At 43.0% G+C, this 22,414-nt stretch overlaps 1 protein-coding gene across 3 annotated transcripts in view; it reads left to right on the forward strand.

Annotated features, from left to right (window-relative positions):
- Window positions 1-20,718, forward strand: part of ATG10 (autophagy related 10) — a 60,110-nt gene extending 39,392 nt beyond the window's left edge. For 2 of the 3 annotated variants that reach the window (XM_088054269.1, XM_014258232.2), the window contains exons 5-9: window positions 5,588-5,685; window positions 18,471-18,568; window positions 18,846-18,959; window positions 19,121-19,209; window positions 19,319-20,718. In XM_088054269.1, the coding sequence (XP_087910395.1) occupies window positions 5,588-5,685; window positions 18,471-18,568; window positions 18,846-18,959; window positions 19,121-19,209; window positions 19,319-19,356 (437 nt within the window). In that variant the 3' untranslated portion in view covers window positions 19,357-20,718. The remainder of the gene's footprint in view (window positions 1-5,587; window positions 5,686-18,470; window positions 18,569-18,845; window positions 18,960-19,120; window positions 19,210-19,318) is intronic. The other variant, XM_014258233.2, reaches the window with a different exon arrangement.
- The last annotated feature ends 1,696 nt before the right edge of the window (window positions 20,719-22,414 follow it).

The following is a 22,414-nucleotide window of genomic DNA, read 5'->3' on the forward strand; positions in this document are numbered from 1 at the left end:
CAACCTAAATGATTCTATGATCAGCATCTTTTTTGTTTTGAGTAATATCTTAACTTTATCTAGATAAAGATGTCTGAATGTTGCCAGTGATATCTTTTCCTTTTTAATTAAAAAGTAGCTTAAGCTGCTTTGAATGTGTTTGGTAGATTTAATCACTCTCTGCCTTATATTGTTTAATGGTTTCTAATTTTGCAGTGTTAGCGTTTCAAAAAGCACTTCAGATTCAAAACTGAAGAACAAATTCTCGTAGGCTCCCTGGTGGAAAGATTTTAGTCTGAGGTGCAGTTTCAGGAATAGACAATTTGGGGTAAATTATCAGAGTGGGACATGGGGAACTGGGGACATTGCTCTGCCTTTACCACCACCAAAACTCATTTGCACACATCCTGTTGCAAATTTATTTCCAGCATTATTGCAGGCATTTACAAACATGCAGTGTTTTGCCTTTGAACTTATTGTGCAGACAGGAAGATAAAGGTAGTTTTGCTGTGAGAGACGGGTTAGCCTATTTGTGGTCCTGAAAAATGTCATCTTCTTGATTTTTGCTGAATTTATAGTGCAGTGCCTCTACAGAAGAGGACGGAGACGCTGCAGGTAGAGGAAGTAGGACAGTATCTCTACTGTACTGTACTTCCATATAATTAGTATTCACCATAAGCAGTTAATCACCAGAGAAGAGCTCACAGAGACAAAACAAGTTGTTTAGCTTGTCAGCACCAGGGAATCGGAGGTGTTGAAACATGACTCCTTATAGCTGGAAGTGGGTATTACAGGAGCCAGTGGATGATCTAATGCACAATCATGGTATCGTGTGCCAACAGCTCCCCTTGCAGTACAGAGCTGTAATTGCTCCTACAAGTACAATTGTCTTTTAAAACACTTCTTGGGAACCTTTCACAATGGAAAACAAGGGCTTTTTTTAGATGCCTCCGAAGGTCACCTGGGTTCTCTTCAGCATTTTACATTCTCTTTTAAATTATAACAAAATCTGACTCTTGAAGGGAGCAGGATACAAAATGCTGGCACTAAGTGTGTTTCCTACAGTGTTACCAGCTGGTATTCTCTGATTTTAATTATGGGCAGCTTACTTTTCAAAATGAAGAATTCTGTCTTCCCTGCACGTTGTTGGTCTGCCTGTGCTGTGCTGTCTGAAGGTCCCAAAGTGGGATTTTGGGAAATGTACAGCTGGCATGTGCTCACAATCACTTGAGATACCAGAGCTTTGTCTTCTCACAAACCTGCTGTGAGGAAAACTCTGGGAAATGCCCTGAGTTGTTTTTTTTTTTGTTTTTTTTGAGGTAATAGTCCATGTGATGGGCTCCTCACTTTGTCAGACAATCAACAATACTCACCACATTCCTCACCCGAGCTAATCTAGGAGCAATCTCCCCAAGACTTACCTCAATTTCCCAGTCTAAATTCCTACCATTATTTGTAGACTCAGTAACAGGAGGGGTTCCTCACAAGTCTCCCATGAGCAGCTCCTGGTTCCCCTGGGATCCTGTCCGTACTGATCCCAGTGCTAATTAGAGCTGGCTGTGGGAGGTGGAGGTGAGCTGTAATCCTTCCATGGATTGCCCTGTCTTGCCTTCCCCAGCACAGGGCACAGAGCTGGAATTCAGAGCTCTGCTTCCTCCCTGGCAGTGTCTGCAGTGCCCATCACACCGGAGAAACAATCATTCTTCTGTTCAGCCTGGCTGAGGGCTTTTGCAGTGTTCACTTCATTCCTTTGTATAACAGCAGCTGATGCCAGCCTGTCCAAATCTGCACTCCAGCAGACACTTTACAGACTTCTCTTGAGTGATGAAATCAATGAAATCCTGCCTTTCTCCCACTGCATGAGTGCAGCTTCCATTTACCTGGTCTCTCAGTCCCTCCTAAGAAAAAGGCTCCCTGTAGAGTTGCTGGGGGATTTTCCCATGATCTCCAACTTGGTTGGCATCCTCAGGAGCTTGTGCCAGTGAGACATCCAGTTTTCACTCCTCTCTGCTAGAAGTTATGTTCAAGCATTACAGATCACTTCTTCCTGCAGAAAGGAAAAAGTTGCGTGGTATCCATGTCCTTGCTGCTGTCTAAATTGGATCAAATATCTTACTTCTTGAACTCATCTTTAGACCTTTTTTTGTTGTTTGTGAGATGAAGTTTGCTGCATAAGGTGGTGTAAGGTAAGGTTTGAAATTTTGATTGCAACGGAACTAAAACATTTTGAGAGACATCTAAACTTTTTTGTAGTCTCAGGGGATGGATTTACAGGCAAGATCTTGTTCTGTGCAAGGACAAATACTTCAGTTCAGTGAAAATTAAGCACGATGAGACTGTCTGGAAAGGTGTTTGGGAACATTAAAGGGTACAAGAGGATATTTTTAGGCAGTGTGTATATACATAAGAAACATTTTTCACTGCCTCATGATGCTTTCCACGTGGCGTATATTCCTAATTTCAGACCTGCTGAAGTCACAGTGAAGTGTCAGGAGCTCAGGGCAGAGGCTAATTTCTCCAAAATCAGCCCCGTGCCTGTCATACCGACCAGAAATGGAGCCCTTCTTTCTTTCCCTGGCTTCTGAGACTACCAAATAGGTAGTTGAAGAAATGCATGAACCCCTGCTGATATCTGATGTCAGCAATTAGCCCTCTTGGAGACAGATGGTATAGGCAATTATCCTTCCCCTTCAATGCTGGCATCAGCCAGATGGGATGAGCTAGGTCCAGTAAGCTTTCTTTAATCAGCAGAGTATTTTCCTCTTTTCCTAGTCTTTAAGATGTCAAGGAGCTTTGGTCTTTACCTGAACCATCCCCTTCTGAAGCCAGGCATTCAGAACCCTCTTGCCATACATTAGAAAACCCACAGCGAGGTATCAGCAGCACAGGTGAGCACAGGCAGCATTCAGGAATCACCCCGTGTGTGGAGATAATAGTGGCTCGTCTCACACTTCTCCTTTTTCCTGCAAAGGCAGAGGAAGCAGCATGAAAGCTGGCTAAACACTGAAAAGAAAGAGCAGGACTAATGGGAGTCAACAAGGACTGCACCCTCACTCCTCTGGAGAGGAGAAAAGGGATGAGGTTTTCAGGCTGACCTGCTCAAAATACTCTCTCAGCTCAGTGACAGCTAAATCCCTGCCAATAAAAACCATGCTAATCAGTGGTTAGAGAGAGGGAGCTTCTGAGATAGGGCAACTTCCTCCAGCCCTGAAGGCATGACTTTCTGTATGCACAACCACACTGGGCCTGACTGAAGTGCTTTCCAGAATACAGATTTACTTCCTGAGCTCCGAAACATGTAACCACCACGTCCTTTCTCAGAAGCACAGCTGCTCTAAAGACCATATCCTGTAAGATCTGGTTTTATTGTGGCTTTGGACATAACTGAAATGGATTAATTTTTATGATCATATATTCTCTTAAGCCGTACCAATGTGATTTTCTCTTTTGGCAGTGGTTTCTTAAGATTATTTCTTTATAAAATACATCAGAACAAAGACTCAAAACAATTTGTGCACCATTCAGCCAAAATGTCAAATAACCTTTAATTGAAAATCTTAGAAATTGTTAAAACCTTTTAATTGGGAATCTCTGAAATTCCTGAAAGTTTATTTGCCAAAGATGAAGAAAATAGAACACAGCAACTTGGGAAGCCGGAGAATTTTCTCTGAAAATAAATAGGCAATTTTGTCTGCCTAAAGAATTTCTGCTCTTTGCAGAAATTAAGGTCCAGCTGAGAACTGCAGCTCCTGTGTGGTGTGACAGCCTCACCTTGCTGCTGTGAGAGGGCACTCAGCATTCTGCCTTTTAACTATTTCTTATTTGTGGTGACATGACCGAGTTAACCCCAGCTGGGCAGTCAAGAAGCTTTTCTCAGAAAAATTTCATGTAGGCTAAACAGTTTCAGTAATAAAACTATCCCAGCTGGGTTTGGGGATGAACCTTGGGACACACAGCAAGCTGTGTCCTTGTGGGTGGATGGTGACTAAATAAATGCATAGATGGGTGAATCTGGAGCCTTCACCCTCCTCCCCTGCCCCTCCTCTTGGCTTGGGGCTGCTGTTTCCTTCTCGTTGTGGCTGAACTTCCCAGTTCAGCTCCGTCCCAGGGTAAAAAAGAGGCAGGAAGGCAAGAGGCTGCTCGGCTCAGCAGGTGCCACAGTGGGCCCTTGTTGCCAGCAGCAACAATTACCGACTGCTCTGTCAGACCAGCTGGATGTTTGAGGTCTCAGTGGGTTGCAAGAGTGTGTAGCAGGGCTGCTAGACACGTGAGGGTGCTGGAAAAAGGGGGTAAGAGTGCCCCAAGAATACAGATGTTTGTTCAGAGCAAGTCTGGGAGCCCGTGAATAGAATGAATTCACCGTGTGGTAAAGACAGAACTCGATTTTTACTGTAACATGGTTAATATTTCAACAACTTCTGCTCATTTCTAAAAATGTGATTAACAGAGTCAGAGCAACCCATTCCACGTGTACGTGAATCTGCTCAGTGTTATTATAAAAATTCTCACAGAAAAGTGTACAGAGCACAGCCTAGAGTGGCAAATCAGATGTTGCACTAGAACGTGTGTTATTGTAGATTTTACACTTGGACTTTCTCCATTGAGAACAAAATTGCAGATATGCATGGCATTTCATATCACCTGCACACAGATCTGAGTGTAAATACGTACTTCAAAAATAAATTTATGCTGTTGTAGCAAATTTCTTTGTGAATGTTAGACTGTCTCCATCACAGCTCTGGTATCTGTCATCACAATTCAGTGGATGTGAAGGTCTAACAAGGCTTTGTGAGGATAGCATGGAAAAGCTGATTAATATGCTGTTACCCCTCAGATACTTCATTTACCACATGATTCTGCTATATGGTGCTTATATAAGTTCAGAACTTCATGCTTTTTTATAAATATGTGCAGAAAATAAAACAGAGGCTGTAGGCAGCTGGTTTGAACTTCTGTCTAAACATGGCATTCAAATGTTAATTGTGTGAATAAATCTTTTTCATTTTACAGACATACAAATGTCAGTAGAATAAAACTGATTATCAGAGGATGATGGTTTCTGACACTTGATAAATGCCAAGATGAAGCTACTTCTTGAAAGTCTATCGAAATCCTCTGTTTGCCATAAACAAATATTCATTAAAAATAGACATGCTTATTTTCTAAGAGGTTGACACTAATATCTTGGCATAATTCTAGCATTGCAGCTGAGAACCTGATACAACAATGCTAAATGCAGCTCAAGGAAACATTGTGGACACACCAAAATGCAGTAAGCTTTTATCTGCAGAATTTTGTTCCTTAGATTTTCTCCACTCTCTCACTACAAGTTGCATATGTTTACAGTGGGTGATTCTTCATGATGTTATTTTGTGGTTTTAAATCCACCTAATCAAAACTTTGTTTTACAGAACTAGTTGCACTTCACACCTTACAGTCAGTGCAGTGAGTTGTTACTCTCAGGTGACAGAGCAGAAAACTGTACAGAGAATTCAGGGTGCACCTTCTGTCAGGATTTGAACAGTTTTTGGTTCTAATTTTGCTGTTCTGTATTAAAAATACAGCGTGCTTAAGAGCTTTGGCTGAAGGTGGTTGTTTCTTCCCCCAGATGGAAGGCCTTTAAGTCTGGATGAAATATGGGGAAGTGTTCATGCATCCTACCAGGCTCGTCTGCAGGAGGGGCCCTGGGACACTATTACACAGCAGGTGAGAATCCTCTGCTCCTTCAGGAAACTGGGAAATGCAATATAAGCCTGGATCCTCAGTGGCCTTACTCTTCTCTTGGACAGAAGGAAAAAAAAATTAAAATAATAAAATATGTACATATGTCTGTATCATGTTGTGCTGAACCATTTACCAGCAACAGTTTCAGTCCTGGATCTTGATGGATGTATAAGTGTTTACGATTTAAGGCTTGCTTTGACAGTACCTCATATTTAAAATACTTTTCCAAAGCCAGTCCTCAAAAATTCAGGCAGTTTCTGAGTAATTGTGAATTTGGGTAAACACAAAAGCAGACTTATTTACGTAAATAAAACATATCAATGTAGCATTTCACGGATTGTCTGGTAATCAAATTACCAAAAAAGACTGTGTGTAATTTTCAGTTTTAAATAGGCTTGCGGTCTTCAGGACTGAACAAGGGAAAATTGGTTTCCTATCCAAAAATAAGTTGGTGCTGTCTAATAGTGCCACATGGCTCAGAGCTGAGCTGCTTGCTCTGGTGTCTTCCCTTTGCTCCAGGTCTCACAAGCAAATCTAACGGAGAATTGGGACTCTCCAGGTGTTAGCTCCTTTCCCCATCAGACCAAGATACCAATGTGTCCTCTCTTGGTTTTTTTTCCTCTTCCTCCCTTGTTTTTTTGATTTTAGCTGTTTCCATGCCACAGCAGCATGACAAGGATGTAACATCCACCGAGTCCTACAGGTGCTCCCTTAATTCAAATAACACAGTTTAATTACAAGATGCCTGTTTGGAGATGGTGCTCAGCCATGGGAACATGAGCAGCATTCTTGTTTTTGCAGCCACAGACTATTATTTATCTTGTAACAGCTTCCTGAGAGCCTACCAAGCCATGGGTGTCCTGGTGATTGCTTCTGCATGTCTGAGTTCCAGTTGTGAGCTGGCAGGTTCTTACAATACACACTTTTCACATGGAGCATTAATTACCTGGCTCGTCTGTGAGTGAAGATGAGGAAATTGGGTTTTAATAACATAATGTAATAATGTGACACTACTGAGAATAAAGCATAAACGGGATGTTTGGAATGTGTGAAATCAGAGTGGTGGAAGCCAAAAGGAAAATCAGGTCACTCCCACACAGGGATTATTTTTGCTTCTTAAGGGACAGTAAAGTAAAAACTGTCCTGCATCTAATAACTGGAGGTGTATGGGGGATAAATACACACAAATTCCTGCAAAAAACAGGAGTTTTGGGTGGCAGAATGTGTGGAGTGATGAGTCTGTTTCTGGGACACTCTCCAGAGGTGGTACAGCCAACTATGAGTGCAGTGACAAACACAGGAAGAACATTTTGAAGAAATTAGCAGAGTTAACAGCTGCAAAATGTGACTTTCTGTTAAATAAGGAGATTATAGAAGATAATGGAAACTAGCCTGCAAGCCTCAGATCAAAGCAAGAGTCAGGTCTACAAGCAAAAAAACTGCTTTTCTCCATCAAATGAATCAGGGTTCAGAACTGAAATAGGGAGTTTTGTCTTGCCTAGCTGCTTTTCTGCTGACCCATTTTGTTATGTGGGTTAGGCTTTGCCTGCAGGGACACAGATCCTATAATGCAAGTCACTGGGCAAGCTCATCAAATCAGGCTTGAGCACTCGGTACACACGAGCAGCAGAGTAAAAAGGTTTAGGATTTTAATCCAAAAGAGATACAAATTTTAGATGCTACAAGCACTCCACCACTGGGAAGAAAAATTGAGCTTGCCAAGGGGCCATGCATGTTACTTAAATTTTAACTAAATTTTTACTTATATTTTAACTGGGGCTGATCTGCAGTGTGATTGGCAGACCAGGAAAAGAAAGGCTTGCTGACTTTTTTGGGACTTTTTCCCCAAGTATTTTATGAAATGAGGGTGCCAGGCCTGTGCACATTCCTGATACAGCTATATTTTGGTGTATACTCTCTGTGGTAAAATACATCCATAATAAAATACATCTCAGGAACTGAGACAAGCTGCAAAGAGTGGAGACATTTGACATTTGCAAATTTTAGGTAAAATTTAGATTTTTTTTTTAGTTACTTTTGATTACGGTGGAAAGTTATGCTCATTTCCAGAGAAAACATCTTGAAATATTTTTCCTGACTAGATTACTGCAAAAAGCAGAAGCCAACTAGTTACCTTCTCATAAATAAATTAACATGATAAGGTTGCATAGTATTTTATAATGATAATTGATAAATGGTGATGATTTAATTGCACTTCCTCTAGTAATAATCTTAAAATGCTCAAATGAAGTTCCTGTGATTGGCTTTCTTGTGAGTTAAATCTCCCTGGGGTCTTCAGTCATCCCTTCTCTACATCCGGCGATAACTTGCTTTAGCTGTTTTAAATAATACAAATCAATTAGAGCACACAGCTGTTTAACAAAACTTCCAAATGTTGCTACAGGTCTCTGTGGGTATTTCCTGATGACTTATAATGACATCAATTTAGCACACCTGGTAAGATCTGTGTGAGCTGGAAGTGGCTTAATTCTGCAATGACAGGAAAATTAAGGAGTATTTATGGATTGCTGTTGCCTTCCAAAAATGTTGCCAACTGTGATTTTCAGCTTCTTTTTAGGAGTATTCAGAAGTGGAATTACAGATACTGCAGCCCTATCTCCTGAATTGCTTACTTGTAACTTGGTGGATGGTTTTTACTGTTATTTATATATATTATTAATTTAAATACCATATAAACATATATTATATGTATGATGTATAATATTTATATTAGTTATTTATATAAGCTACACACAGATACAGATATACACAGATAGTGGCACTGCCTAAACAGCTCAAACTTATTGGGTCTTCTGTGTGTAATAAATGTAGTAAATGGCAGGTGTAATGTCCCAGTTAAGAAGGCAGCAGCCCAAAAGTGCCACAGTCAAATGCTAAGTGGTGAGGGAAATTGAGAGAATAAAACCTCATAAGAACAGGAAAAAAGTTAAAGAAAAAACAACAAAAACAAAACAGAGAGTGGAGAACAGAAACGAGACAAAGGGGGAGAAATCTCCCCAAATATGAAAGTGAACAAATTTTGTCACATGGTAGAGCGTGGTGTAAGAACCAGGAATTAAAAAAAAAAAAAAAAAAAAAAGGATAACTAATACTGAGTTAATCTGTAGAGGTTGCATTTGACCTTTTATCATTTTAGAAACCTCTCTGAAGATGAGTGGGAGATGTGAAGCAGCAGAGAGTGACTCTGTGGTTGTGGACAGAACTTCAGGCTGTGTGGCCTTGGTTGGGTCCTCTCTGTGGAGCTGGAAGTGTGAGACTGAAAGGCTTTTATTGTTAGGATGGGTGTGGGATAGGCATTGTCAGGGCGTGACTTTTCATCCTGGCTCTGGCTGAGGGCTCCACACCTGTTTTGAAGTGCCTTCACCAAGATCCAGGACACTGGTGTAGCCTTCACATCCAGGAATTTTCCACAGAGTGTGGAGTGATGCTGGATTGATGGATACAGTCACCTGTTAGGAGGTAGACTGGCCCCCGTTGATTTCTCAGGCACCTTCTGAAATTTAACAACACTGGAATAAGGGATTGAAAAAAAAAATGGGTTAAGACACTACTGATCCTTCATATTTTTTTTTACCCGATGGATATTTATAGAAGTGTAGACAAAGCAGAAGGACTTCAGCAGGGGGAGAGACAACACTCTGACAAATGTGTTTCTAAGACTATGATGAAACTGAGTATTAATGTAATTAATTCTATGAACACAGGTGCCCAAGTCCACTTTTGATTCTTGTTACTGCTCCTAATCCATGCCTTACATTAATTTTTTTTTGTGTGGAAACTAGCAAGAGAATTTTGTAATGTGATGAATGAAGCTGATCACAGTCAGTAGCATCACCAACAATTTTGATTTTAACAGACTGATGTTGTCATAAAGCCTGACCTTCCCCTGAGGAAACAAAGTCGTAAACACAATCAAGTATATGTGCTAAGGCTTAATCAATGCTTAGTGATGATGGAATGTAAAACCAAACATCCAAGGATAGAAATTGAATTGCATTATTACAGGAGGCTCAGGGGCTGAGAAACTACCCCGTAAAACAAGAACAAAACTTGGTGACTTGAAGAGCCTGCAGAAATAGTCTTAAAAATTAATCTGTGAGTCAGGATTCCAAAGGACTCTGGAAGCTGTGGAGCACATGTGTCCATACATGGCTCCCCTCCTTTTTAACCAACACTGTTCAGATGCAATTACTTCTGCTACCAAAGTGCTCCCAGCCATGGGAGGGGACATGTTTCATGTGTGACACCTTGATGCTGGATTTGCCAACAATAACTCACCATTTTCCTGGTTTAGCCATTTACTGTTGCTGCAGATAAAGTAACTCAGACCACTCTGATACTGACTGTATCCTATGTTTCTGTGATCAAGAATTTTTCATCTGTTTTTTTCTCAACCGTTCACTTCTCAGTTTCATTTAAACAAGGTGTTTTTCTTCTGTCATTTCATACTTAGCAGGTAGTTTTAATATTTGTGTCATATTTCTGTCATATCAAAATTGTTCTACCAAACCTAAACTATGAAAATCACAACACAGAACTGCACTTATTTCTGAGTTAATCCAGTCTTTTTCAACCAGGAGTTAAGAATCTGGAGGACACATTCTTTATAGTACCTCAGTAATCCTGTCCATTACATCACTTAATTTATAGCAGTGTTAACAGAAAAATCAATAAACATTATTTCTAAAATGTCAGGGATGTTAATAGTGTGATTTAAAAAAGGAGAAAGAGTCAAAACTCTGAACAGAACACGTTGATATAGTGTTGTAGAGGCACATCTTGCTGAAAATGTGATAGGGAAGATTTAAATCATTACAGCTCAGTCATTTTGAAAAATGTGGTAAGGTAGCTATTCTTAGACATACAAATCTTTCTTGCCATATTGTGGGATTTTGCTAAGTGGGGGAGGCTGTATACAGTATTTCTTAGCAGAAGGTTGCTAGGATCGCTCCTAACGAATTTGAGTTGCATCAACAGTTGCTATGGATCCCCTGCTAATATTTTTGGAAAACTATTAGTACAACTTCCTGAGAAAAGGGAGTCTTACCAGTAGAGGCTGGAATGCTATTTGACAGGGGGAGGTGACAAGGATGGCAGAGATGGGTGGGTATTTCCCACTGAAATCCTCCGCGATGTGTTGAACTCCTGGGGTTTAAACCAACCTGTAGTATTGTACAAGCTACCAAGGAGGTTTTATTTTAAAATTAGCCACTGATTAATAATGTTCACTTGCCCTACAGTTTAGTCATGATTTTCCCCATGAGATTTCATGGACAATAATCTAATCCAACTAATTTCATAGAGGGGGAAGACCAGATAATGAACTAGTACTAAATGTAGAGTAAATACAGAATTTAATGGCTAAGCAGCTGACAGATGTGCAGCTGATGGCACCTACCAGGACTTGTGCAAGGCAAATGACACTGTCTGACGTGACATCCTTGTCTGTGAGTTGCAGAGCCATGGGTTTGGTGGATGAACCCCTGAGTGGGATGGGGCTGGGCGGTCACACTTGGGGTCAGTGAGTCGATGTCCAGGATGAGTGGTGGGACCATGGGGAGCTCATGGAGCTCAGCAGGGCCTGGGTCAGGGCAGTCCCAGGCACCAGCATGGGCTGGGCAGAAGGAGCAGCCCTGGAGGAGCCCTGGGAGCCCAAAGGGCTGTGCTGGGCTGAGCCCCAGCGTGGGCAGCAGGGCAGGGGGGATTGTGCCCCTCTGCCCCTCAGCTGAGACCCCACCTGCAGAGCTGCCCCAGCCCGGGCCCGGCACAGGGAGCACCTGGAGCTGCTGGAGCCGGCCCAGAGGAGGCTCCAGGATGAGCAGAGGGACGGAGCAGCTCTGCTGCCAGGAAAGGCTGCCACAGCTGCCATTGCTCAGCCCGGACAGGAGAAGCTTTGGCCTCGGCTCCCTGGGGCCTCGCAGGGCCCGAAGGAGCCGCAGGAAAGGTGGAGAGAGACAATTGCCAAGGGCTGCAGGGCCAGGAGCCAGGGAATGGCTGCCAGTGGCAGAGGGCAGGGCTGGATGGGATCTTGGGCAGGAATTGTTCCCTGGCAGGGTGGGCAGGCCCTGGCACAGGGTGCCCAGAGCAGCTGGGGCTGCCCCTGGATCCCTGGCAGTGCCCAAGGCCAGGCTGGACATTGGGGCTGGGAGCTCCTGGGACACTGGGAGCTGGCCCTGCCGTGCCTGGGGTGGGAATGGGATCAACTTCCACTCCTTTCCAACCCAAACCATTCCAGGATTCTATAATAATTTACATGCAGAGATAAAAAGCAATATGAAGTTCCCTGTCAGTTTCTTGGGCATCATTCAGGACAAACTTTCAAGTCCCAGTACTCTTGTTATTTGAGTTGTTCTGAAATGACAATTCAATAATATTTTCCGTGTAGATTTGTAATTAATCAAACAAATTACAGTGTAATAGTATTGATTCTCTTAATTATTTTCTATTTCCTTGGAAAAATCTGTTTCAGTGCTGTGCATTGCATTTATGGATAATTTATCTAGCAGTGGTTCTGCTTCCAGAGAGCTTCCCAAGCAGGGATTTGTGGAGTAAGTTGTAAAAGCATGTTCCCTGCCTGGTCTGGCATTTCTCCTTGTAAGTGAGGTGCGTTCTGTTCTGTTTTCCCCCCACCATGACCTCTGGCCGTTCACTTCTGGAATGAATCTGCCTACTGAATATTCTCCCCGTGTGGAAAAATCCTAAATTACACAACAGCATTGACTGCACAGTGTGAAAGAAGTGAGGATCATGTGTGATGCACTCTGGTCCATTTGAAAGGCCACTGGAGTGGCCAGCAGGCATTGTAAACCATATTTTTTTCTTACTTTATTAATAAAAAAAAGCATTTTAAGTGCTGCTGAAATGGGAGTTAGGTATCTGTGCTAACAAAAAGCAGTTTGTACCTAAGCACCTGCACTCTCGAGTGGTGGCAGCAGATGGTGTCAGCAGTTCAAAAGCATTTAGACAAATTCATGAGGCCACTTGTCCATAAATGGATGCAAAATTACCTGGCAGGAGTGTGTTCTCCAGTGCCCATGGAGCAGATCTGCTGGAGCAGTGCAGGGGGAGTGAAGCACAGAGGGAGCCCAGGTTTGTGCCATCCCAGATGCTGCTGGGGGAGGCAGGAGCCACTGCTGGAATCCCTGGGATTATGGGATGAACCCTTTCAGGCCATTTGTGTCAAATCCCAGTGGGTTTGGGGTTGGGTTGGTTTTTTTTTTTTCCCCCTTATAATTTTTTAATCAGGGTAGGAAATCTGTCTCCAGAGTCTTTTCCATACTTCCACAGCTTGTTGGATCGTTAGTTTTGCACCTTAGATGAATCTCATAACTTAAGAACAGATTTTAAATAGTAATTAATTAAGGGTATATGCTACATAACTAAAATGGTGACAACTGAATTAATCTACTTTTGGCAAGCATGGAAGAAGAATCATCTGTTTATTTTCTTAGGAAAATGGCTGAGATGCCATTTCTTGACAATATAAGTATGGACCTGCCAATTTTTAAGTATAAAGTTTTCTTGAAAAATCCCAAATGCATAAGTTACGTGCTTGTGAGGAGCTTTAAAGCCTTAAAAGAAGCTTGTTAAGCTTTAGAAACATGCCTAAGTGTCACCTACTGCTTTGATTCCGCCTGTTCTTAAAATTAATAATTCAAACATTATTTTTTATATATATAAAATACGTAACTATAGATTAGCAGTGTTGGCTATTCTTGATGACTGTTTTGCTTGTCGTGAATTACCTCTCCTTTCAGGGACCTTGTGTTAGCTATTTAATACCTTTAATGTAATAATAAAGTTATAAAATGTAAAAAGTAATCACCACCTCCTCAAAACTGTAAATACTCTCGAATCCGGCAGAATTGGGGCATAAAATACAAATTACAGAATCACAGAATGGTTTGGTTTGGAAGGCACCTTTGTTGGGATCCATGATGGATTTGAAGCAGCAGATGCAAAGTGGTAGGCGTGGTTTATCTCAGAGAAATTCTGGCTGTGTTATGGGTCCTTGTATTTCTGTGCTGTAGGATCTGCCAAAGCATCTCTGCTTTCCTCAGGAAAACGTAGCCATTTAATTGCCTTTTCAGCTTGGACTTGGTATTTGATGGAAGAAGGATGGGATCCAGCTTAATTGGGGGTGTGGTGTTGGAAGTAGTGAAAGTGTTAATAAAAAAATCATCTCTGAAGTTGGTTGTGGGTCTCTGGCAGCACAAGGGGCACAGGGACATTAAATCACGGGGGCAACTGCAACTGCTTGTCTGAAAAGAGCTGGAGTGTAAATCAAAGCCCTCTGCAGCCTCCTCCCACAAAGACAGGCTCAGTAGCCACAGGAATCTCCTTTTTGGGGCTGGTTTGCACTTTGTCTCCTCAGGATCTGGGGAAACTTGCCTCAGTTATGCCAGTGGGATGACTTGTCTGGCTGTGAATTGAGGTCAGTGACCAGAAATACATTATCTGTCCCAAGTCACAGAATCCCAGACTGGTTTGGGTTGGACCTGAAGGTTGATCCCATCCCACCCCAGGCACGGCAGGGCCAGCTCCCAGTGTCCCAGGAGCTCCCAGCCCCAATGTCCAGCCTGGCCTTGGGCACTGCCAGGGATCCAGGGGCAGCCCCAGCTGCTCTGGGCACCCTGTGCCAGGGCCTGCCCACCCTGCCAGGGAACAATTCCTGCCCAAGATCCAGCACAACCCTAAATCATGGAGATGGAGAAGCCCTGTACAAATTACTGTGCTACCAACAGCTTTATTACTGTGATTTACACCTTCTGTCAGGATTGTAAAAATTCCCCATGTCTTTACAGTTCCTTAATGTTGTGCTTGCAACATAGTGATTCCATAGTAATAGAGTTTCCATTGTGGCAATCCCATTATTAGAGGAAAATCCCTTTGACCTCAGGTTCCACACGTTTGAAGTTCCATGTCTGTAGTTACTGTTCTGGCTGTGGGACTCAGGGTCAGTCTGAAGAGAGGAATATCCCTGCCTTCTTTCTGAGTATGTAGGGTTGGATTATATTAACAAGAAAGTTATTATTGATGTGTGTGAGAAAATAAGGAGTGAAGAAGAAGATTGACCATGAATTCCAGAACATAAATTACTTGTGGTATAATCTTGAGTGAAGAATTTTTACTTAAACCCAGCCATTTGTTTCAGTAAATTTGGTCAGAAATTGGGAGGAAGGGGAAAACTTGTATCCTCTTTATTAATTGCATCACTATTTCCTTTTCCTAAATGGAGGAGATTATGGGGGCCATGTTTTATTAATTCTGCCTTCTTTTTCTGACCTGGTGGCTGGGGTTTTGAACACTGCTGGGAAAATGTCTGGAATAGTTGACACCAGCTATGGTGTTTGCTGGTAGGATCCTGCACAAAAATTTTGACACCCCTGTGTGAATTTATTTTTGCAAAGCAACATCATGCAAACCAGGTAGGGGAAGAGGCAGCTTCAGACACAAATCCCCTGGACTATCATCAATGGAGAGACCATAAATGTTGTGATGGATGCTTGAAGGCAGTTTAATGTAGCACTGGAGAAAATAGAAGCCATTACCTCTGGAAGAGCTCCAGTTATGACAGAGAAAATAAATGGTGCTGTTACAAGAGATGTACTGACAACAAAATTCCTGCTGGCTGGGGAGGAGAGCAGCAGAGCATGGTACAGAAACCTACAGACAATTACCCATTATCGAAGTAATGTTTATTTTTGGTTCAAATCCGACATGGAGACTGCTTGATAAAATGACTTAATGCAATCTGATGGAAATTTAGTCTTAATTATACTTGTGCTTGGGAACTGCCCAGTGTTTGCCACTGCTCAGATCAGTGTTGTGACATCTCCCTGCTCAGCACCTGTGTGTGGAGGGCTGTACCTGTACAGACACTGAACAGAGAGCTCTGCTCACTCAAACCCAGCCTGGGATGGCATTCCTGAGCAAACCAGGTTCAGGAGCCAGGGAGTGGCTGCCAGTGGCAGAGGGCAGGGCTGGATGGGATCTTGGGCAGGAATTGTTCCCTGGCAGGGTGGGCAGGCCCTGGCACAGGGTGCCCAGAGCAGCTGGGGCTGCCCCTGGATCCCTGGCAGTGCCCAAGGCCAGGCTGGACATTGGGGCTGGGAGCTCCTGGGACACTGGGAGCTGGCCCTGCCGTGCCTGGGGTGGGAATGGAGGGGCTTTGGGGTCCCTGCCAACCCAAACCATTCCAGGACTTTGTGATTAATATTCAATCTACCCCAGGGAGCATTTCATGTCTTTCATCCATCTCTCTCCCCCACATTTTTTTAATGGGAGGAGTTGGGGCAGCAGCTACGGCAGCAGGCACAGAACATCCTCACACATCTTTCCTGCATCACCTGTGAGAGAGGTCTTTACAGAAAATAAATGAAGCAACATTTTGAGCTTCCAGATTTCAGCAGAGCTGGGGCCTGCCTGTGAAAGATTCCTTCCCCATCCCAGCTGGGTCGGACTCAGAGGGATCTGCAGATGTGTGATGGATTCCAGCATGTGGTGCTGGACAGGCACTGCTGTAAATCAGCCTCATAGCTAGATAGATCCAAAATCATAGACAGATCCAAGAAAATAATGCTGTTGATTTCAAATAAACTGTGTGTCAGAGTATTGCTGCCCAGAAGAGTTGTGGGCAACCTGCAAATGGGTTCTTGCAGTACAATGCCAGCGAGTGCTTGTGAGAATTGACTTGCAACTCTCACACCGCCCTGGTGCATGACTGACTGGAAAAAGATTAATTGTAAACAAGACATGGGATGATTCTCATATATTGTTTCTCAAAACTGTTTTGGGTTTTTTTCTTCATGAAGTCCCAGTAGGACTCTATATTTTTGGTGTAGCTGGCACCAGACAAGACTAGATGAAGGGTAGAATTGCTGCCCTAGTATTTTGCTCAGGATACATTTCAGTGCATGCGGAGTGTCATCGTTCTGCCAGGTAAGTGCAGCAGGCAGTGAACTGATGCTAATGAAGCTGATGCAGCACAAACTTTGACTCATTTTCACCCTTCTGACAGTGTTTGAGAAGGACTTGGGGTTCATTCCACCACACACACACACACACACACACGCCACCCTCTCTCAGGGCAGGCTGGGGGCCTGGCAGTGAGAGGCTCTGTAGCCCATTACCAATTCTGAAATCATCCAGGGCTTTGATAACTCCTGCATTTTTATTGGCAGCATCCCCATGCCGCCTGCTCAGAGCTGCTGCGTCAGTGGTTTAACCTTGAGTGTACAGCAGAGCCTCACAGGATGCCATTGTCTACAGGATTTGGAATGCAGCATTTGAACCAGAGCTGATGCTCTCAGAGCGCTTTCCCTGATGCTCCAAAAGCTTCTCATCCCCACCTCAGCTTTTTTCCTTCCTAAAGGCAGCTCCTTAATGGCTCTTGGCTCAGGATTTCTTTTGGCCACCTTCGTGGTTTTCCTACCAGTGTGTGACACATTCCTGTCTTTTGAGTAGCATGGAATTCCTGTGTTTGGGAATGTTTTCAGTGCCACTCTGTTGTCATATTGTAAGAAGAGGAAGGACTAAAAGAAGATGTAGAATGTAAAGGTAATAGACTGTTTTAAAAATCAAGTCTGGCCTCTGTGTGTCACTCACTGGTAGTTTGCTGAAGCAAGAAATGCAGGGCAAAATCAAATCCTGGGGGTCAGGATGGTTGGGAATAACTTCAGGCTGAATATTCAGCTTTGGAATTTTCTTCATGCCTCGTTCAGGCAGCTGAGTCACTTAAACCCAGGTTACTTCTCTCTTCTTTCTGGGGCTTTGTGCTGCCTCTTACACTCATCTCCCATGTAAGGGAAATCGCTGAAATTTTTTTCACAATTGACTTTTTAAATTTTTTTCATTTTGCATAATAATTTTGTAAATATTATTAACTATATATTTTTTCCTTTAAGGTATTAAGGTATTCCATTGACATGATCCATGTATTTTCTGGAATTATTTGGAGGCTTAAGTTAATTTGAGCAGATAATGAAAGGGGGGAGGGGTTTAATTCAAAATACTACTCTTTCTCAAAGGAAAAACTGCATCAATTCACTTTTGACAACAGCAGATGGTAGCATTCTTATGCAAGTTATCTGTTTGCAGTGTGAAACAAAGCTTTCTGAACACTCTTTTTTGTATATTCTGAAGCTTCTGGGAATTTTTTAAAGTTCTCTTAGGCTTAAAGGGATTGATCCTTGTGAGAACATTTTCAGCATCAGAACCAAGTGGAAGTTAAAGCCACCTTGGGAGCACTTCCTTCTCTCTTCTTGCTGCCTCTCCAAACGGAACCATCATTGTCTATTTCCCAACACCAGCCTGAGGAGATAGCAGGGCTCAGGGTCCTTGAAAACCCTTCTTCCTGAGGGGAAGGGGTTTTATGTGTTCCATTTGATCAGACTGTGGTTTACACAGCAGCTTTGCCTCTCCACAACCGGTTAATGCTGACACAGTTACTTGAGTTACTTTCACAAACCAATAGATTTTAACTAAAACAGTAGCAGAGCCTGGTTGCTGATCTTATTTCCCATTCAACAGAGGAAAATACATATTAATAATATCTAATATATACAATATATATTAATTTGTCATGACTGTGATAGGAAGAGCAATATGAGATAAGACTCTGAAGTGAGGAAAGTTGCATCAGGGGCTGATTGCACCCTGCCTTGTCTTTTCCAAATGCACATGATGTTTTTTCTGGTTTTTCTGTTTTTCCCTTCTGTGACAAAGCAAATTTTGTTCCCTCTTAGGAGCACCCCATCCTTGGGCAGCCTTTCTTTGTCCTGCATCCCTGTCGAACCAATGAATTCATCTCTGCTGTGCTGGGGGGCTCACAGGAGCACCACAGGTGAGGGGCACTGCTGGGCCTTGCAAGGCTTCATGCAACACAGGTAAAGTCAGTCAGCTGCAGGATGGAAATGACCAAAACTACTCCCTTGGTCCAGGCAGAATAAGATTTCTGTATTGTCACTTCAGGCTGGAAAATTAAAATACATTTGTGATAGGAAAAATGAAGGAATAGCCCCATCTGAAGTTGTTTTGTGACTGTTGAGTCTGTCTGTGTTTCAGAAAAGGCTGGGATAATATATTTATGGTGCTTTTTTCTGTGCTTTTTTCCCCCCTAGACATACAAATTACATCATACTGTGGCTCAGTACCGTAGGCCCAGTTGTGGGCCTGAATCTGCCTTTGAGTTACGCAAAAGTGGCATCTGAGCAGAGCACAGATTTGGCTGAAAGGTAAGAGAAAAGGAAGCCATCCTTTCCTCTCCCATCCTCCTGTTCCAAAGATCACGTGGATAAATGGCAGAACCATTACCTCCTCCTTTGAAGCTCTTGGTTCCGTTAATTTAGGACTCACCTTTCAGTGCTGTGCTTACCTGTCTGCCTTGTTGCCTCAGGTGCTTTGCGATGAGAATTTATGCAGAGAGAGGTGCTCAGCCCACTGCTGACACCCTTCAGGCCCCTGATGTCCTGGGGTCTCTCTCAGGTGTGGAGAAGTGTTTTATATTGGTTCCCCCAGCACAGGGTTGGGGGTCTGGCAGAGCTGCTGCAAGGATTCTATTTTAACTCCTTTGTGTTTGCTGTCGCCTCTCCAGAGCCCAGAGCTGAAGGACTGGGAGTGGTTAGGCTGTGAAAAAGCTGCTGCAGACTTCCCTAGGGATGAAGCTGGAGGATCCTTCCTGGCTGGTTAGCCATGCTTGAGTGGAAATGATTGCTGATGGCTCCTTCCCTGGCCAGGACTCGCCACTGATGATGGTGGGAATTGGCTGCTGCTGTGGAAACACCTCCCCAGCACCACCCAGACCTCATCACCTGCCTCCTGTGCCCTTGGTGAGGCTGCACACAGATGCACAAGCCGAGTTGTTGGATCTACTGAACTTACCCCTAGAAGATCTGCACCATCTGTGGGGCAGAAAATGCAATATAAACACAGAAAAATTCTCATGGGATGTGGTGTGAGCTTGTGGCAGCCAGGGTATGGGCTGAGACTGCTTCACCTGAGAGCCATCTTCTCCACCAGAGCCTGGTGAGGGACCAGCCCACAGAACATCCTCATCCTGGGAATATCCCACACATGTCACACTTCCTCGTGGGGCCAGCGGGGTTGGGACTGTCACAGACAGAGCCCTTGGAGCCTGAGTGCAATGAGCACGTCCAGCTCTGGAGCTCAGGAGCCTGGAGCAGCCGTGTGGGAACATCTGGCTCTGCCGTGCTCTGCTGCCTGCCAGGGAAGCTCTCTGTGCCCCCTGGGAGCTGCTGCTGTTCCCAATTAGTGTTTCTCGTTGTAGTTGTGGTTGCTCACAGGTTTGCTCCCTACCCTGCACTGCTTCTGCAGCCTCCCCTGACAGCTGTTGGCTTTTGGGGAATTGCCTGGTGGTGCTGCCACTGAGAACCAGATTATGAGGAACTTCCCTACCACCCATCCTGGCTTCTCTCCCAATCCCGTTTTATTTGCAGTGTAAAACGGAGCAGCTGACATTGAAACATGGATTTTACTTTGCACATGCAGCAATTGTCACTTGCACACAGAGCCTAGTGTGTGCCACATCAGAGCTGGGAGTGTGAAGTGCATCCAGATCCTGATTTTTCAGACTGTGTTTTTAACTTCCATTACTTGTCATTGGAGGATATGGAATACAGAGTGCAGTCCTTCAAATTCTATTGCTGGGGAGTTTGTTTGCCAGCCATTTGGAATTAATAATGAAAGCACATTGTTTATTTTGTTCTGCACCCTAACAACCTTTCTGAAAAGCCATTTTTCCCATGTAAGATTTACAAAATACGGCCCACAGCTACGTTAATTTTTTTTAACACTTTTGGTAACACATGCTTGAAATTTGCATCCACAGTCCATTTGTAAATTTGAGACTTAGATAGGAGGAAGAACCAACAAAAAGAGGTAACAGCAGGTTTAGGAGCCGCTGAATGTTCACCCCTGCTCTGTGATCTTGTGATACCCTGCAACAGAAGAATAGAAGCACTCAGCCTTCAAAATGTGGAATTTATTGTAAAAAAAATAAATAATTTTATTTTACATGGAAAAAGTCTCAACACCCTTGGTTTCTACCTTAATTTAGTATTTGCAAACAGAGAAGAGGATTATTTGACCAGGGCATTACACATCGTACTGGGCTCAGACAACGTGGTGACAGCACAGTGTCTCATCAGTATCAGTGTTTCCCTGAAATTTGGCTGGAAAACCAAAATTCAGCTTGGCTCGTACAAATACATGGAGTTTAGATAGAGAAACAAATACAGGCTAACAAAAATATTTGTGACCAAGGAGATAAATAAGCCCATTTGGATATCTCCTTTTTAATGGCTGGGGTGGGAGATAGGCACCCAATTTCCTATTTACATTTATGCCTTAATGAGAAAATTATATATATATATATATACACACACACATACATATATACATATATATATATATACATACATATATACACACACACATATATATATATATATACACACTTAAAACAAGGGTATTGTAGCACTGTTTTGTGACTATATATTATGTTGGAATTAATTATTTAGTGAAACTGTTGAAGATCCTTAGACCTGAGCTTGGGTTTTGTCTACATGCATTGTCTGAACTCCTGCATCCTAGCAAGGAGAAAATTTCCAGTTTAGATTTGTAAATTCGCTCAGTTGTTCATTTCTGCTAATCTGGGAAGACACATCAAGGGAGGTTCTTCACTTCTGGGGGTTTCTGGTAAGAGAGAACAGTCTCATACCTGCTCTGGGCTGCCAGAATCATCAAGAGGAATTAATTTTATGTGTTCACCTAAGCCAAAAAATGTGTTTTTCTGCAGGATGCAGTCGGTAGCCACATACATAATCCCTCATTTGTGTCAGCATGATCAGGTAAGAATTTAACCCCCTGCCAGGAGATTTGAGGTTGCCTGGCTTTGGTTACTAACAGGAACATTCTTTTCCACACAGGAAATGTGGAGCTACTTAATTACAGCTAAATCCAGTCAAGTCATCAATTCTTGCTGCATCTCCATGAATTTCAGTGAAAACTTTTTCAATTACTTTTTTCCCCCCCCACCTCTTTGCTACGATGATGGTTTCATGAGTCTGTTTGGACATCTGTATTTATATTGCAGAGATATAAATTCAGTCCCAGCACAAAGGAAGGACGATTGCTCTTCCCTCTGAATGGTGGAGTTACAATTATTTCCTCAAAAATACTCTCTTCTAGAGAACAGCGTGGGTATGGGTATTTATACCTATTTTTAGTAACATGTAGGCTTTTAAAAGTGTTTCAAGGAATTTAGTGCATTTTTGAGCAATAAATTCTTACCACCTAGAATAAAAAAAAAAAAAAGAAAAAAAAGCCTGAAGCTGAGAGCTGCAAGGGCAACCCTGTATTGAGTGCTCAGGATTAGGAAGGTGTCACACAAGTTGTTATCTCTTGGATTTCATTAAAATCTTAAAAAACCCTGTGCCACGAGGAAGCTTTCAGTTCTTCACCTGAGAGCTTGTTGTAGCTGTCACCTCCTGAAGACAAATTCACCTTAAGGCGAGACGGGATTTCACTGCTGTGTTTGAACAGAGAATGGATTTACACAGCACCCTCTTAGCGCCTTCTCAAGTGTGTTACAAAACAAAGTCATCTCTTGTAGGGGCGTTCTTATTCAGTTCAGGTATTGCTGGTGTCAGGTGGTTGGCCAACTACTTTG

The sequence above is a fragment of the Pseudopodoces humilis genome, chromosome 4 (assembly GCF_049639895.1).
Source record: "Pseudopodoces humilis isolate 2021_Gansu_Grassland_sample_001 chromosome 4, ASM4963989v1, whole genome shotgun sequence".
Lineage (NCBI taxonomy): Eukaryota > Metazoa > Chordata > Aves > Passeriformes > Paridae > Pseudopodoces > Pseudopodoces humilis.